A 17,394-nucleotide genomic window follows, 5' to 3' on the forward strand; every position below is an offset into this window, starting at 1 on the left:
ATTCGTGATGTAATCTGGCATGAGGCATCTCTGAATGCTGAGTGTTTTCATGTACTGTATCTACGCATAATAGAAGGGCGACATGTAAGTAATTAATAATTGGTAAAAGCTTAATTTACATGCCATTTAACCAGCCGAATTTCCTTAACATCCAAGGCTTTGGCGATACCGGAATCCTCCTTCGGACCTGATTCCTGTGACATGGATCTGAAGTTTTGCGGGGGAGGATTCAGGCTTCCCCATGGGGAACCTCGCATGGGATCTTCTTCTCCGGCATTCTCATAGACTAATCTTTGCAGACTAAATCGGTATAGAAGCAGGTAAACAGGGTGCCATCCAAAACTTGGTATAAAACCTACAACATTGTACATGTGATACGCGAGAATTCTCCTCCCCGTTCCTTAACGGTCATTATTTCTTATGGAAGAAACTTTTCAGGTATTTTTCATTGACTAAATTATCATGGCTGTCACACCGGAGCGTGAAGATGTTCTTGATGAATATGTGGACATCGACCCAGCGGCAGCCATCGCGACAGATGATGAGCACTCTCTGTCCATCAAAGAGGCCTTCAAACGCTACCCATCGTCAGTGTTTTGGGCCATTGCAATGTCTCTGACCATTGTAATGGAAGGCTACGACACAATTCTCATTGGTAGCTTATTTGCATACCCCTCATTTGTCGATAAATACGGTGTCTATGAGTCGAATCTAGGGCAGAAAAGCATCACTGGCGCTTGGCAGGCAGGACTCGTCAACGCTTCTTCATGCGGTGCCGTTATAGGCCTCGTCATTAACGGCTATGTGACAGAGAAATTCGGTCACCGCATTGTTACAATGACTGCTCTTATTGTAATGTCGGCCTTCATCTTTATCACCTTCTTTGCTCCGTCCATCCAGGTTCTCACAGCTGGTCAAGTCTTGGTCGGCATCCCATGGGGCATCTTTGCGATAATGGGATCTGCATATTCCTCAGAAGTGTGTCCCTTGGCTCTGAGAGGTTATTTAACTTCTTTTGTCAATATTTGTTGGGTCATTGGCCAGTTCGTGGCTGCTGGAGTCCTTCAAGGTCTGGTTAGCAATAACACGGTGTGGTCATTCAGGATTCCGTTCGCCATTCAATGGGCATGGCCGATTCCTCTGTTCATTCTTGCTCTTCTAGCTCCAGACTCGCCGTGGTGGCTCGTCCGCAAAGGTCGGCTGGCTGATGCAGAGAAGTCCATCCGCAAACTGTCATCTGGTTTGACAGATACGCAAGTCAAGCAGAAACTTGCCATGATGGTCCATACCGACAAGTTTGAAAAGGCGGTTCAGGCTGAGTCGAGCTATCGCGACTGTTTCAAGGGCACCAACCTTCGTCGAACTGAAATCGCCTGCATGATACTCTCAGCACAGACACTTCCTGGAGAGGCAATGTGTTATAGCGCATCATATTTCTTCACGCAAGCAGGGCTACCATCTGCTGATGCATACAAACTAAATCTCGGAAGCATTGCGCTCGCCTTCATCGCTACCTGCTTGTCATGGGTTCTCATGACTTTCTTTGGGCGTCGAACACTTCTAATCACCGGCCTAGGCCTCCTAACGCTGGACTTACTTGTCATCGGCTGCCTATCATACGCAGCGGGATCATCAGCTCAATGGGCTCAATCAGCACTTGCTATGCTTTGGTTGGGAATTTACTCGGCCACTCTTGGCCCTCAGTCATTTGCCTTGGCTGCTGAAATTTCTGCCACGCGTTTGCGATCACAAACAATTTCTCTGGCTCGAAATGCTTACAACGTTGTAAATATTGTTGACAATACTGTCGAGTCTTATCTCATTAATCCCACGGAAGCCAATTTGAAAGGGAAGACGGCGTTCTTCTGGTTCGGCCTTGGGGTCCTCACAACAACGTGGGCAGTATTCAGGCTCCCGGAGACCAAGAATCGAACATACGAAGAACTAGACGTATTATTCGAAAGACATGTTCCGGCATGGAAATTTTCGTCTGCTCAAATCGACGTCGTGGCAGAAACCGAGATTATACAGGCAGGCGAAAAGGGCGACAAAGCACAACAGATCGAGTTTGCAGAAGCAGTTTAAAATAGTTTATTATAGGACAAACATGCTGGAATTAGCTCTCAAGCACTCAGTGTCTCGGCCAGGTCTGGCGTATTTTTACTAAACAGGTTCAAGGGATCAAGCCGACCTTTAACTGCCTTGATGCGAATCAATCCCTGCGCTCCGTAATAGCCAAATCCGTCGCCTTTCAGGGGGTGGGTGAAGTTGATGTAGCGAGTTGGCATAGCAAGTCCTGCTTTTGTTACCTTTTCAACCAATCTGTATGCCCATGCTTTGGATTTCTCCAGCCCCTCTTGATCATTTGAGGGTGCTGCTGCGAAGAACCCGAACATCAAATGCGGCTCACGGTTTGAAAAGACAGCGCTGTCCACGGCAGTAGAGCCAGACGCCCGCGTTCCAGCACCGTGACTGTCATGCATAATAATTAATGCTGAAGGCGTTGGCATTGGCTCTGATATGATGCGCCCCAGCTCTTCTGACCAGTTGGGTACTGAAGCTGTCAGTCGAAAATGTATGAGATCGCCGTAAAGTGGAGGTTGGGTAATTGACACTAGAAATTTGTGAGGGGTTGCTATTCTTCTGTCAGTATTCCCTGCAGAACCTATGAGAGATGGGGTAGCAAACTTGAACTCACTTTCTTCGGCCGTATTGGCTATAACGGTTCCAAACTTGAGGACACGCTCGAGGTAGTCTTTTGCTTCCTCGAGGTCGCTGCGGTCCTCGTCCAGAGCCCAGAAGAATAGAAATGCAAATATAGCGCCGTCCCCAGTTGGATCGATGACAGCAACATCGCCCGCAAACTTGCTAGGTTTCTTCCATGCATATAGTTCATTCAGTTGCCGGGCGATTTGAGGCGCTTCTGTCAACGGGAAGATGATATTACCCGCCAAACAATCTGGGCGGCGGTGCACACGAACACGAAGAGATGTGACCACTCCAACAAGACCAGCGCCGCCACCACGAAGCGCCCACAGTAGATCGGGGTCACAGCCGGCTTCGTCTGTGTCCATGATTCTCCCATCGGCCAATACAACTCTTCCCCCAAGGATGTTATCCACGCCTAAGCCCATTATACCATTCAACGAGCTATAGCCACCACCACAGGCCCAACCAACGTAACCAACCGCGGAAGAAAAGGCTGTGGGCGTCGTGAGGCCATGATCGTCCAGAAACTTCAGCAACTTCCCGCCTATCACGCCTCCTTCAATAGTTGCTTCGCGCCTATCTGCAGAAAGGACTATTTTGTCCATTGAGCGAACATCGAGCGAGACATCTTTAGGCCCAAAGGCAAGATTCCGGCCGCCTTGATCAACACCTGAGTTTCGAATAGCCAAAGTCAGGCCGTTCTGCGCGATGTACCGTACCGTTGTAGAAACCTCTTTTTCATTGGTCGGGCGCACAGTAGCTACAGGGAGAATTGTGACAGATCTATCGTTGACTCTGTTCAGGGCCTCGTAATCAGCATTGGATGCTGTGTAGATGTGGAGTTGGGGGGCTTCGTGATGCAATCCAAGAAGGGCTGGCGCATCTTGTTCAATTATTGATGCTGAAGAGAAGCCTGGGGGAGGTGCATCATGAAATTCGGGGCCAGCGGTGATAGATGCCATTGTCCCAAGGCAGATATGGTGGACCGTAAAGAGGATGAGTTGTTTCTTCAAAGCTGAAGCGATGTCTAGAGTTTGAGATATAGATAGTCGGAATGACGAGATGCCAGCCTTTATAGCACTTTGAAGGGACGTAGATAGTCGACATGAGCAGATATCAGCCCATTACACTGCATTGAAAGGGCGTCAATGGTAGACATGACCAGATGTCAGCCAGTATACCCCTTCGAAAGGGCGTCGATGCCCAAAACTTTTGAGTACTATTGACACCAATTCCCCATTATAGTCTAGCATCAATAAGCTGACAACGAAACTATGCAGCCAAGCTCCGGGGATACAGAGGAGAAGCTGAGACAGATTCCGCCAATAAAACTTTGAATGTGTATGTAAGCCATTCTGGAATTGGTTAGAAAGGCTATCCTTAATTGCAAAATCTGTCATTAGCTATGGAGTAGAAAGGTGTAAATGCGTTGTTTCTGCTTACTATAGTTGATTCCGAAATAGGCACTGCTAATTGGATATTTAGCGAGACAAGATCCGAGGTCTATAATCCCTAACCAGTTGTGCAGCTCATACCTATCCACATGAATTGAAAATTCGCCCAATTAGACAAGTTGATGTTCAAAATCCGAGGTAGATGGCTAACTGTTCAATTACATAGTGCTAGCCGATGTCAGACGCCGCCACCCAAGCTTTGAAGAGGAGAATCTTACACGAGTCTTAAGCTAAACAATATGCTCTCGGAGTTAACTTAAATTTGAGGACACCGAAAATCAATATTGTAGTCTTCCGGACTTAACAAGCGTCACCAACCCCGATTTTGATCATAAATCACCCTCAAAATTTGGATAATTAGCTTTTGTTAACCAGCAATTGAAAGACATAAACCGCTAGTGTTGGTAGCACAGATCCTCGTTATTTCACTCATAGAATTGACAGTATGCCTCTGTTATCTCAGTACAAATATCATCTATAGAGAATAGTTGAATTCAGGGTTCTCTTTATCCGTCATGTCGAGGAATTCCTGATTCTCAATCCTGGTATAAGACGGATCCGCCCGCAAGAGACTCTTCTTGAGATTCTGTCGACGATAGTACCACCAGATGAACACAAGATCCACAAGGCAAGCCGCCCAGCACACCAGGATGGTGATCTCGGCTGGTCGGTACTCTGGTGCATCGGAGGGTCGGAATGTTTGGGGTCCTAGATAGAAGTCAATAAGAGTACTCAGTAGCACATTCGATGGACGGCTTTTTACCGATAATGTTTCCAACACAGTATGCAACCAGATACATTGCTGCTACGGTTGTCTTCTTAGTCCATCCTGTTCATGTATTAGCATGCAGATTAGAAGCTCCGGCTTCCCTGAGACTCACCAGCGACGTTGGTGGAAATCAACGATAACAGCGCAACAAACGGAGTCGGGCTCGCCTAATTATCATCAGTCACCTGTTAAGAATCGCCTTCATCTTGCCTAGTTACTTACCTGAGTGAGATAGTATCCGGCCAGTCGACCAGCAGGCTTATCCAATGGAATGGCAACAATCATAATCACTCCGATCATGGCCACAACAAGACCTGACATGCACACCAAGATGCGGCTTCCCAGGCGATCACCCAAATATCCACAGAGCAATAGGGCGACGACCTCGACAGCTCCGCCAGGAGTTCCATAGAGTAGACTCTGCTGGGGAGTGTAGCCAAATGAGACAATAAGTTGACTGAAGAAGTTGGAGATGCCGCCATTTGGAATATCGGCGACCAGAGCATAGAAAACAAAGCCCCAGATGGCGGGATCCAGCAAGGCTTCCTTGACTTGATACCACTTGAAGTGCTTGTTTCCGATTCCCTGCTCGTTAACCTTGATTCGCTGAATGGCCAACACTCGCTCCTCTTTGGTAAGGAATCTAGCATTGAGCTGATTATCAGGCATGATGAAGAGGAAGACTATTCCAACGGTGCTGGTCAACACTCCAGTGAAGACAAAAATTGCCTTCCACGGGGCGATTGAGAAGCCATAGGTCGAGGCGCCGTGAGCGAAGCCATACGCTACCAAACCACCAAAAATCTGAGCCTATAATGGGATCAGCACTGTCTGCCTTGTCGAATGCGATGAGTCAACATACCCAGCCATTGAAACTGAACCAGATGCCGGTTCGAAGGCCTTGTTCCTTTTTAGTATACCACTACAAAATAAAATTAGTACTTATCATTTTCTTAGATTGAGCGACTTGACATTGTCACTTACTTGGGATACAAACAGAGCGAACCCAGGAGTCACAGCAGCCTCAAATATTCCCAAAAAGAGGCGAATGACAACAGCTCCTCCGAAATTCTCTGTAGTAGCAAAGAGGGAAAGGACAATTCCCCACATGATGATGTTGAAGGCGGAGTATTTGGCCAAAGGAAGTCGTTGCAACAGACGATTTGTCGGAAATTCCCAACCAAGATACCCTTTATGTCGCATAAGTCGACTTATTCGTCAAAAAGAAAGAAGAAAGTCTGCTTACCAAAGTAGAACAAACTCGACAGCCACTGATAGTTATCGCCAACAAGTTTGAGGTCATCTTTCAGACCCATGATGCTCGCGTACGACAGTGTGGTTTCTATTAAAGGTCAGATACTGCCTCTCATTCCTCAAGCAGAGTAAGCATTACTATCAAGGTAGTTGAGGCCGTAAACAATACACATAAGCTGCGATACGAATGCAATTAGTTTACTGATGTTAAATGAACTCCAGATATATGACACTGCTACTCACAGGCATGAGGTTCAGGTCAATTTTGCGCAACAAACGCCGCTCCGTCTCCTCATCAATTTGCAAGGCGGCCGTATCCAAGCCGGCAACGGCATTGAGGGCTTCATCGGCATCAATCTCAACAATTTCTCCCTTCTCAGCTCCCCCCAGCGTTGGGGTTTGCTCCAGGGCGAGGTTTTCTTTCTTTTCCACCGTTTCACCAGTCATTTTGGAACTTGCGATGAAGAGGTGTGAAGAACATAGAATGGATTCCTACTACGGAAATTCCGAATTTAAGAGTAGAGAAGGGAAGGCCTATGAGAAGGTTGGCCGATCTATCCTACTTCCTATCTAATACATTGTCTTGCATCGGTTGCCGAACCCCGCCCTCTCCTCACAGATACACCCCTGTACTTATCAGGATGGTGGTTGATCTCGCAGCAGAAGATAAGACATAGCAAGATGGGCTTGCTTGCTACGGATTGATGCCGAACAAGTCACAGGACAACGGATAGCAATCAGGCAATTAACCGTGGCATTAGCGCTCTGCACTACGGTTGTAGAGGGCGCTTCGCGAGTCAATCTCGATTTGTCTATTGGATGTTTTATTCGGTTCAATGAGGAGAAGGCGTGGGACGTCGAACAGGTGTACATGAACATGTTCGCCCCCGCGTATCACAAAGTGTGGGGAGAGAGGGAGGCATGTACATAACGGCAGAAACAACTGCAGATACCGTAGATATGCAGGGATCATGATACAGAAATACCCGGTGACGCAGAGATCGTCATGTGTCCTACTGTACAGTACACAGTCGTCTCGCCGCTATATCAGAGCCGTCGGAAAACAGCTATTGCACAATTGCCGGGATTAACGGGTCGTATCTCGGGTCATGTTGATTCCCGTTTTATCCACGTACCCCCACAGCTGTTTAGATAGCACGACAAATTCACGGAAGAGCTGAAAAGACCCGGTTTGCGCTACTCCGATTCGAGACTGCCGGCGAGGCTGGCTGTTGAGAGCTCAAACAAGGGAGAGCATCTCGAGGGATCTGCTCTCGTGCGATATTTAGCCCTACGATCATGGTACATACAGTATATAGATTAAAGTCTTGTACCTGCATGCATACATGTAGACAGGGAGCGCATCAATTCCGAACGTAACCCTAGGTGAAGCTACTTATGTATTTGTGAATATGTAATCAATTTTGAGTCCAGACTAGAAGGCGACTCTTGATTCCTCAACCTGAGGCAAATTCAGCTTGTTATGACTCAAATTTATGAAAATTGGCATACACGTATAAAAGAAATGCTAGGTGACGCCACGTCAGCATCACCCTGACGCGACAGGTTAAAAACCAATTCTAGTCTTCCATTCTCCTTCATGTACCTGGTCTTGTAGTTGTTAATTGCTTTATCGTAACTTGGCGGTTGCGATTGCTTGTTTCAAAGTTCAAAATAGTGGCTAGTGCCTCAATGCGACACATGCCGAACCCACGCGTATTCACATGCTCGTTATGTCGGGCCAAGCCCGGTAGAGGCCAGAAACGTCTTCCCCAAATCATCAATAGCTGCTATAGCAGCTTATCAAAGTCGAATAAAGGTGGCTCATTCCGAGGAGGATAGCTTTAGCTCTACTAGAACCTCATACCTTTTACTAACGCCGGTTTCATTGCAGATGCTAGGAGGCAGCGGGTTGTGATACTGGGCTCCGGATGGGCGGGATATACCTTTTCTCGCACCCTCGATCCTACCAAGTACGAGCGGATTGTCATTTCACCTCGCAGTTACTTTGTCTTCACGCCGCTGCTGGCTTCGACATCAGTTGGCACACTGGAATTCCGAGCAGTGCTTGAACCTGTCCGCCGTCTACCAGGAGGCGTACGCTTCCATCAAGGATGGGCCGACGAGGTGGACTTTTCTCGCAAAGTTGTTCGTGTCGAGGCCAATGCTGTTGACCCTCTTCCGGATGCTATGCCACCCTCGACATCGCCAAATCCAAGCCAGCCGCTTAGAGGGGAGTTATTCGACGTCGCGTACGACAAGCTTGTCATTGCAGTCGGCGCCTATAGCCAGACTTTTGGCATCCAAGGCGTTCGAGAACACGCACACTTCCTGCGCGATGTAGGTGATGCGCGACGGATTCGGCTTCGGGTGCTCTCGCTCTTCGAACAATGCTCGTATCCGACTCGTCCGGACAACAAAGACGGCAGTGTAGCGACGAACCCGCTCTCCGAGGAAGACAAACGATCCCTGCTTCACTTCGTCATCGTGGGTGGCGGTCCAACAGGAATTGAGTTCGCCGCAGAGCTACACGACCTGATCCATGAGGACCTGAAAGCTATGTACCCAGAGCTAATACCGCTAGTGCGTATCACTGTCTATGATATCGCGCCCAAAGTGCTACCTATGTTCGATCAAGCGCTGGCAAACTATGCCATGGAACATTTTGCACGACAGGGAATCCAGGTCCGGACAGAACACCATCTCGAGCGTGTAAGAGTGGCTGACGGAGATCTTGGACGAGCACACGGCGGGCTCAGCATCAAGATCAAAGAGTATGGCGACGAAGAGGTCAACGCCGGGTTAGTGGTCTGGAGTACCGGGTTGATGCAGAACCCATTTGTTGAGCAAGTGGTAGGAAAAGAGTTTGCCATCAACGAAGGCCCTGAGTCGGGACAAAGCAAAGCTGAGCAACACCGTCTCCTTAAGGACCAAAAGACGGGTGGTATAGTCACAGACCGTTATCTGCGTGCTCGTATAACCAATGATCACGATACCTCCATTGGTACAGCAGATGCCGTCCTACCGGATGTCTTTGTAATTGGTGATTGCGCCGTAATGGAGAGCGACCGGTCACTACCCAAAACAGCACAAGTAGCCTCCCAGCAAGCAGGACATCTCGCAAAGCAACTCAACAAAAGCACTCAAACTTCTTCAAACCCTACCGACGTCAGCAACGCTTGGAAGCCTTTCAAATTCCGCAACTGGGGCACATTGACGTACCTCGGCGGGTGGAAGGCGATACACCAGAGCTCTGCCGACGAGCTACGCGGGTGGGTTGCTTGGATTGTATGGCGAGGAGCCTATTTGACGAGAAGTATGAGTGTGCGGAATAAGCTGATGGTGCCTGTGTATTGGTTCGTGTCTTGGGTGTTTGGGCGAGACATTTCACGATTCTAATGGCGAGCACATGGGCATGCATGCTTATGGTACGCCTTTTTTTTTCTTGCTCCGAAACACATATGCATATATGCTGTTTTCAAGAAACCTGTAACTGTATATGGTCACAAATCGACTGCCGATGCCATACGGGCATCCCACAAACTAACCAATGTCAGCCGCGTACGCTGTCATGTTTATACGGCGAATCCAGACTCTTGAAGATGCAATAAAGGAACAATTGAACTCCAGCCGAGCTAGCCGGGCCGCTACAGTACAGCTTTTTGTTCACGAACGGCGCCTTTCAAGGGCTATGATACCTTTCGCCCTTCTTGGGTCTCGATGCTCATTTTGTGTATATTAGCAATAGAACAACTTCCCTCTTCAGAGATAGACGTGTGCTTATGTAAATGTCTCAACCCATTCAGCGCAATAGCGCATAATCTTCTGGGTAGGGTAACAAGCGGCACTTGGCACACCGCATTGCCCTCATTATGACGCCGATATGACCATGCAGCAAGGAGGTGCCACACACAATCTCATCCAAAATACAAGCAACTATGAAACAGATGGCACTCAGATGGGAACCAGACCGATTAAATATTGACAGAGGTCGTAGCGCGATTAGCACTCCGTTGGTCTAAGCTTAGGTTCTTACAGCGGCTAATATATGCAGCATGACATTGATTACTGACATTAGTATCAAGCACTAGCCATGGGCTTCCTTGCGCCAGAAGTTAGGGAAGAAGAAGCTAGGTATCGCTCCTGCGGAGAAAATTAGAAAACTTGAACGGGGGTTTGCAGTTTATACGGTAACAGATACTCCATACAGATAGTAAACAAATATTCGGCAAGGGTATTAGTTGGCCGTGACCCCTCAATGAGTTGTGCCATTTTCAGCCGAGTTGCCGAAAGTAGGCCGCGATTTGTAAACTGACTGACCTGTTGTGTTCTGACAACTTAATAATGTCTTCAACCTTGTCATTTGTCATCCTCTGTTTGTGAACCGTTCATTATTCATCGCCGAACAGAACTCACTCAACCGCATTATCAAAGCTGAATTTGGTCTTTAGTCTCGAGAGTCCAAGTTATCTCCGTCTGGGCGTTTCTGGTATCGGTCATACGATCTGTCAATGCATAATAGAGCTCTCGGCATTTAGTCATGCAGTTAGCGCCATCCTCTTATTGGTTGAGTCGAGTTTACCCAATTGAGACAGCGGTCCGATCAACGCCGATCAAAGGGTCTAGAGGTCCCATCATGTTGGTCGTTCTCAATGCTGCGTGTCCAGTATAGAGTTTCTGGCTTCCTAATCGTACTAGCCCTCGCTCCTTCGGCGCTTAGAAATGCAGACTACTTTTTCTTTTTGCTCTCTAACTAACGGTGACGCAATCAACACTTGTCCCACTTGTCCAATGTTGTTCGAACAAGTAGTATTAGTGATCCACCGCAAAAGTCAGCATGCATTTCTTCAACGGGACTATCCGCACACACTACTGGATCTATAAGTACAACCGCATTGCATAACCCTTCGAGAAGCAATCATCTGTCGGCACCTCCTGTCTTACTCAATTTTGCTCAATCTCTCTTCCTGCTGTATTACATCAACCGCCTTACTCATCTCACAATGGCTCTTCCTCAGACTACCAGGGCTGTGGTGAAACAAGACACTGGGGTCGCCGTCATCGACGAGGTGCCGCTTCCCAAGCTTCGAGACGGCCATGTGCTAGTCAAAACAAAGGCTGTTGCCATCAATCCCACGGACTGGAAGTACATCGACACTGATGACTCCAAGACTAACGGTGTAAGGACTGGATGCGACTATTCGGGCGAAGTTGTAGCTGTTGGCGCCGGAGTTACCAACTTCAAGGTTGGCGACCGCATTGCTGGATTTGTTCCCGGAGCGTGAGTTTTTTAAAAAGATCCTTTACATTCAATGGTCCCCAACTTGGAGAGTTCTTTTTTTCTCAATAGTTGGGATTGCCTAACGCTCTACTCTCAGGAACATTCTTGAAAAGGAAGATGGCGCCTTTGGAGAGTACATCATCGCCCAGGCAGATGTCCAATTTCACAACCCTTTGAGCGATGAGGAGGGAGCGTCCCTTGGAGTATCAATCTTTACAGTCGTAAGTTAAGAGATAATGAATGACACGAATTGTCATCATACGCTGCTAATGTCTTCCGACTCTTTTAGGGCCAAGGTCTGTTCCAGAACCTAGGCCTTCAGCTTCCATCAGATCCCGTCGCGACGCCCGAGCCAATTCTCATCTACGGCGGCAGCACCGCTTCAGGTCTCCTAGGAATCCAGTTCGCCAAGCTGGCCGGGTACAAGGTCATCACTACAGCCAGCCCCCACAACTTCGACTACCTCAAGTCTCTGGGGGCTGACGCCGTCTTCAACTACAAATCCCCCACCGTTGTCGACGACATTATCGCTGCTGCCGGCGGTGAGCTGAGATTCGCTTGGGACTGCATCTCTCTCGAACCTTCAGCCAAGATCTGCGCAGCGGCTATCTCAGACAAGGGCGGAAAGCTCGGCTTGCTCCTCCCCGTGGACCCGGATGTCATCAACCGCATTAACCCCAAGATCGAGTCGTCCAGCACTCTCGCCTATTCAATCACGGGACAGCCCCTCAACAGATACGGCAAAGAATTCCCCGGTAGCCAGGAAGATAACGAGTTCGCAAAGGAGTGGAGAGACTTGTCTGAGCAGCTCTTCAGAGAGGGCAAGGCCAAGCCGGCCAAGATTGACGCCAACCGTGGTGGCAGCGGCCTCGAGGGAGTTTTGGTGGGCTTGGATGAGTTGCGCAAGGACAAGGTGAGCGGAGTGAAGCTCATTTACACAATTTAGGAAAGGTTTGTCGGGAGCACATTGTATGCAAGAATTTAAAGTAAAAATAAAAATGAAGAATTAAAAAAAAAAATTATTATGTGCATTACTCAAGTTCCAAAGCATTCTAAAGTTGGTAATGTCCTATTGCATTCTAAGAATGCATGCCTATGTAGTTGCGTATCTCGCGGATTCTGCATGATTATGCGCATGCGCGCATTCTAATAGTCCGTCCGGGTATCTTTTCCGTTTCCTTGTCCCCTTTTTTATACATCTCAAACCCGTATCCTACACGTTCCCCTACATGTCGTCCTTAAGCCCACTTACCCAACAGGGCCATGATGATGATTCCGAGGTAGAGAGAGACCAGCATAAATGTCAGTCGCTTCTTATCCTGCGTGCGGTGAGGGTTGAAGAGGAAGTCGCGCGCAATCATCTCGACAAAACCGGTGTAGATGAGGATACCGGCAGAAATAGCGTCGAGGACACCAGACACGACATTGGCAGTGAAGGAACCACTGTTGTAGGTAGTTCGCACACCGAGGCCAATGGCAATAGCGATAGGGGTTGTCAAGCCGTAGGCCAGGCAGAGAGCCCAGGGCATCCATTTGAAGCGCTTGGGGAAGGGAATGACACTCAGACGGGCGCCAATACCCAGGCCCTCGAAGGCTTGGTGGAAGACGATGACAGGGTACAGGGTCTTGAATTCATCGCCGACGACGCCGAGGTTGAGACCAATGATGACACTGTGGAAGATGACACCGAATTCGAGAATCAAGAATGCAGCGATCTGAGACTCGAAGCCCATGACAGATTCCTTAGACTCGCCATCAAGGTGCTTGAGCTCTTCCACATCGAGATTATCGCTGGAAGCGAACTTATCGCTAGAAGCGTGGCTGTGCTCTTCAGGCTTCTGGTTGAGAGGAGGAATTGGGCCGTCCTGGTCAGCCGAGTGAAGTCCTTGATGTCCTTGATGAGTGTGAGGAACAGTGGGATCCGATGTAATAGTGCCCTCGACTTCGACGTGTGCCAGCTTGTACTTCCTCTCGACGTAGTACTCGGCCAAGAAATCCATCAGGAAGATGAGCATGGCTGAAGTCAGAGCCAGTGCAGGGGGCCAGGTGTATTCAGCCCAGCCACTAGTCAAGCCGACGCAACTAGCCGGTCCAATCTCCTCATAGGCAGGGTCGAGGAGATGGATGAAGGCAGTGGCAATGATGACTCCGGAGCCAAAGTATCGGGCAAAGAGATAGACATAGAGAGGGATTCGTAGACGTCGGACACGAGTGGCCAGGACGGGGAACAGGGTGGCTGCCGACGAAATGACAAGGATGACGAATAGAGCCGAAACACGTGCACCAAGCTGTCCATTGTAGTCGTTGTCGCCAGCATTGAGAAAGCAGATGATGTCTCTGATGTCTCCATCTTGATCAACAATAGCTGTGAGGTTGACAGAGTCAGGATTGAAATCTGCGTCCGCCATGATGCTGGTTGCTAGCAGTTGAAATGCTAAACCAATATGGTGAGTGATGAGAAATTCTTGACTATGGGAGTGAGAGAAAAGGGGAGGAAAGATGGTGGGATGCAAGAGTATTTGAAGACAGCCACGAGGCGAACCACCCAACACGTTTCAGCGGATCCTCATCCAGACAACGGGCGAATCAGTAGCAAGAATCAAAAACTCAACCTGAGCAGACCCTCCGAATCCTGCATACCAGTAACGAGGCTGGCCTACAAACGGGCCTCAGCCGAAAAAGCTTCGAGTCCCCCTGTCAGATGTGGATTCGCTTGGGATTCTCCAAGACGCTATTGGAGGCGCTCGGATGGTTTGATGCCGACTTTTGCTTGATTTTTATGTAGCACGAGAACCATGATGGCCAGTGGTTGGCCGAACTAGGACACACCGAAGACCATCACAGCCCTCCTCTTCTTGGACGTGTTGGGCGGCAGGGAGTCGGGCCAAGGATATGCAAGGAGAATTTTACAGGCAGAAACAAATCAAACGTACCTGAGTGAGACACTTGTCTGAGTTGTTGGATCCTTTGGCTTTGGTTGTTCTATTTTGATTTTTTTCAAGTCGAGTTGGCTGATGGACTGAGACACAACGTGTAGAGATAAGAACCTTGAAACTTGGACACACGCGAGAGTGGGATTTTGATTGAATTCTCCACTGCAAATTGCGTGCTGAGATGCTATGATGGAAATGGAATCTCCTCTTTTTTACCCTCTTCATAGACTTTCTTCTCTATGGTCGGCATTTGCGGCTGAGAACCTTGATGGTTACGCAAAAGTCCAAAGCTGAGGTGGTGAGAACCTTGATGGCCACATTGGGGGCTGACATGAAATGCACGAATCCACCAATGGGAGGACGGGAGAATCACATCCTGTATATCCTGCTAGACTCAGACGGTCGATTTTGAGGCATAATTTTGAATATTCGACATTTTGTGTGATGAGGGTTGGCCTCGTTTACGCTTGGACCGCGCTTCCTCCTTAGCTGGAGGATCATCCCTTTATATGTTTGTGTTGGTGGCACGTCCCTTTAGTTCTGCATGCAGCCGCTCCTCGTGGCCAGAGCGTACATGGTCGTACTAGGCAGTTATGGGTATGAGATGAAAGGCTGTGCCATGTTAATTTTTACTGTCTGATTAGAAATAGGGCATCGAGAGTTTCGGGACGCTGCAGGTCAAAGGGGGCTGCTGCCGTGAGGGTATGTGCATAATCTCCAAGCGCACTGCTAGGGTGACAACAGGACACTAGCTGGTTGCACATACGAGTAATTCCATGTTGGTAGTAGTACAGACAGATACATCACATGGGGTGATAGTCTTATCATTAGTGTTGAATTTGGTTGTGGGGAGGTGTGTGATACAGCAGACTGTCTCGATGCTGTGAACCGAATCCTTGAATTCCCTCACTTGATCCTCCATGGTTTCGACAAACATTTCATCTTCTCTTCTTCAGTATTCAACCCCTTCCCCATGAATAAATACTGGCGGGGGCTTTTGCAATTGGGCTAAAGCGAGGCGATGAATATCGACAGCTCAACCCCTATTAGACCCGCCTTGTCTGGAATTCGTCTTTAAATTTCACCTAGCATATACCCAAAAGAATTTTCCAGGTAATTGTTGAGTTGTCACGTGGATCTGTGTGACCACTCTCTTTGGTCAAGCCCACTTTCTGTTTGCTGCTGTTTGCAGCTAGCTTTTCCCTCTTTCACAGATCAGCATAGCAGTACACAGAGAATTTTGCGCCTTTTCAGCTTGTCAGCTTGTCAGTAATCTATCAGGTGCCATTCATGATGTAGGTATAGCTGGCACGCCTGGTTATATAATGGGCAAAAGTTCCGTCTCGGATCAGCTGAAGGCCCCTGCTCATTTGGCTATGTGAAGTTGAGCAACGGCAGCCATATTACAGCCCAGGTTGGATCTGTTCTCAAATAGAACGTTAGTAAATTGTGTTTGTTATGAAGCTATTTTCTAGTTTTATCGTATCTCATCCTTTTTTATTGATTGCTTGGTTCATCTTCTTTCCTCTGCCCAGTCCGGTATAGAGGCAGCGTCAGCATCATGACTTACCACTGCCCCATTAACCTGTACTGCCATCTTTCATATCTTGTAAACCCTTCATTGCAAATTTTTACCAATTTCGTTGCTTTGCTTCAAGTAGCACATGATGACAAATGCATCTCAAATAATGCCATAAAGGGCGTCATTGACACTTTTTTATGCACGACTCTCATGCTTTCCATCTCTTGTATCATGTCTATAATCAAGTATTTGATGAAGACAGTCTCGCATATTATGGTCCAAAAACACATATTGAATCTTTATTTCATCACCACATCACCTTTAGAAACATACACTCTCTCATCGGACCGTCGGCCATCAATATTCAGCTCGTGGGTCTCAACCCCAGGTTTGCGGAAGCCACCCGCTCGATCCACCACATGACGCCATTCCCGGATCCAGCCAATACTGTCTGCATCGCGCTAACTCACGCCCATTGGCTAATTTCCATCACCAGGGTCAGAGCAAAGGGCGTCATTATCATGAGGTTAAAACAACTTCATTCCAATTTTAAACAGCTGGTTGCTTTCCTAGATATCAACTGCAAGAGAAGATGAAAGGTGGAAGGCTACGTTTTATCGGTACTTTTCTTAACATGCTGCCCCGTCGCTACTAGCCCAAGTCTCGACATACCCTGTGACTGCATCAAGAGGCATGTCTTTCAAAGGGCGTAGAGCTACGTGCTTCAATCGTTACAACGCATGGCACTCTCTATTGTCTTTTTTTTCTCTCAAGATCTGGCTCACGAATAATTCCTGATACCCTGATATGATATACTTAACACCCATGAGACCATCTAAGAAAGCAAAGGTATATGCCAAGGCTATCAAACCTCGAATAAGGGAGGACATTATAAGCCTGATTTACCGTAACTCGCAGAAGCCTAAATAAATATCTCCCAGAAGAATAAGTGAATAGATTGCAAATATTAAAATGATGGGACTCTTCGGCGTTCGGTTCAAGGCATGTTTCCTAGGACTACTTCATATTAGGTCGTCCTAAGGGCCAAGCCAGTACCGTCAACTCAATTTGACCCGTCCGTTGAATTCCAACGCACGGATAAAGCTTCCGTTTTGATCAAGTTTACAAGGGCCTTGAGCATTGGCCATCGCCACATGTCGTCTAAGGCAATCCAAGCTGCGATACCTCGGCATTCCCATCGGCCGATAGATCAGACATCTCAACAGCTTACGAAACTCAGAGGGATAATTTGTGAAATAGTGCCCTATTTGCTGTGACTATCACATAACTACATGTAGTCGCAACCAAATAGCCATGACTAGACATTGGAAACGAATAGATCAACCACTCTTTCCACCACCATGTCACACAAGCCATGACTCAGTAGAAGTTCCGCGTGTAATTGCAGTGCACACCGACTACGGAGGGCGTTGCAATGCCATCTAGCGTCCGTCTCCACACCCGACTTCTCG

At 48.0% G+C, this 17,394-nt stretch overlaps 6 protein-coding genes across 6 annotated transcripts; 3 read left to right on the top strand and 3 right to left on the bottom strand.

Moving 5' to 3' along the window:
• Positions 1–462: 462 nt before the first annotated feature.
• On the top strand, positions 463–2,085 carry T069G_05688 (sugar transporter domain-containing protein; the record flags this gene model as incomplete). Its single annotated transcript, XM_056172898.1, has 1 exon — positions 463–2,085. One exon carries the CDS (start codon positions 463–465, stop codon positions 2,083–2,085), a length of 1,623 nt encoding a protein of 540 aa, XP_056029756.1.
• Positions 2,086–2,123: 38 nt separating this feature from the next.
• T069G_05689 (FAD binding domain-containing protein) lies at positions 2,124–3,671 on the bottom strand (the record flags this gene model as incomplete). Its single annotated transcript, XM_056172899.1, has 3 exons — positions 2,124–2,635; positions 2,699–3,410; positions 3,465–3,671. 3 exons carry the CDS (start codon positions 3,669–3,671, stop codon positions 2,124–2,126), a joined length of 1,431 nt encoding a protein of 476 aa, XP_056029757.1.
• A 967-nt stretch (positions 3,672–4,638) lies between these two features.
• Positions 4,639–6,633, bottom strand: T069G_05690 (major facilitator superfamily domain-containing protein; the record flags this gene model as incomplete). The annotated part of the gene is made up of 9 exons (XM_056172900.1): positions 4,639–4,871; positions 4,927–4,992; positions 5,045–5,099; positions 5,155–5,742; positions 5,795–5,854; positions 5,917–6,122; positions 6,179–6,274; positions 6,326–6,362; positions 6,430–6,633. 9 exons carry the CDS (start codon positions 6,631–6,633, stop codon positions 4,639–4,641), a joined length of 1,545 nt encoding a protein of 514 aa, XP_056029758.1.
• A 1,245-nt stretch (positions 6,634–7,878) lies between these two features.
• T069G_05691 (pyridine nucleotide-disulfide oxidoreductase domain-containing protein) lies at positions 7,879–9,585 on the top strand (the record flags this gene model as incomplete). Its single annotated transcript, XM_056172901.1, has 4 exons — positions 7,879–7,936; positions 8,081–8,355; positions 8,410–9,039; positions 9,115–9,585. The coding sequence occupies 4 exons, from the start codon at positions 7,879–7,881 to the stop codon at positions 9,583–9,585; spliced, it is 1,434 nt and encodes a 477-aa protein (XP_056029759.1).
• Positions 9,586–11,189: 1,604 nt separating this feature from the next.
• On the top strand, positions 11,190–12,413 carry T069G_05692 (zinc-binding dehydrogenase domain-containing protein; the record flags this gene model as incomplete). Its single annotated transcript, XM_056172902.1, has 3 exons — positions 11,190–11,467; positions 11,565–11,688; positions 11,757–12,413. The coding sequence occupies 3 exons, from the start codon at positions 11,190–11,192 to the stop codon at positions 12,411–12,413; spliced, it is 1,059 nt and encodes a 352-aa protein (XP_056029760.1).
• A 292-nt stretch (positions 12,414–12,705) lies between these two features.
• T069G_05693 (ZIP zinc transporter domain-containing protein) lies at positions 12,706–13,875 on the bottom strand (the record flags this gene model as incomplete). Its single annotated transcript, XM_056172903.1, has 1 exon — positions 12,706–13,875. One exon carries the CDS (start codon positions 13,873–13,875, stop codon positions 12,706–12,708), a length of 1,170 nt encoding a protein of 389 aa, XP_056029761.1.
• Positions 13,876–17,394: the final 3,519 nt, after the last annotated feature.

This window comes from Trichoderma breve, chromosome 3, assembly GCF_028502605.1.
Source record: "Trichoderma breve strain T069 chromosome 3, whole genome shotgun sequence".
In the NCBI taxonomy this organism is placed as follows: Eukaryota; Fungi; Ascomycota; class Sordariomycetes; order Hypocreales; family Hypocreaceae; genus Trichoderma; species Trichoderma breve.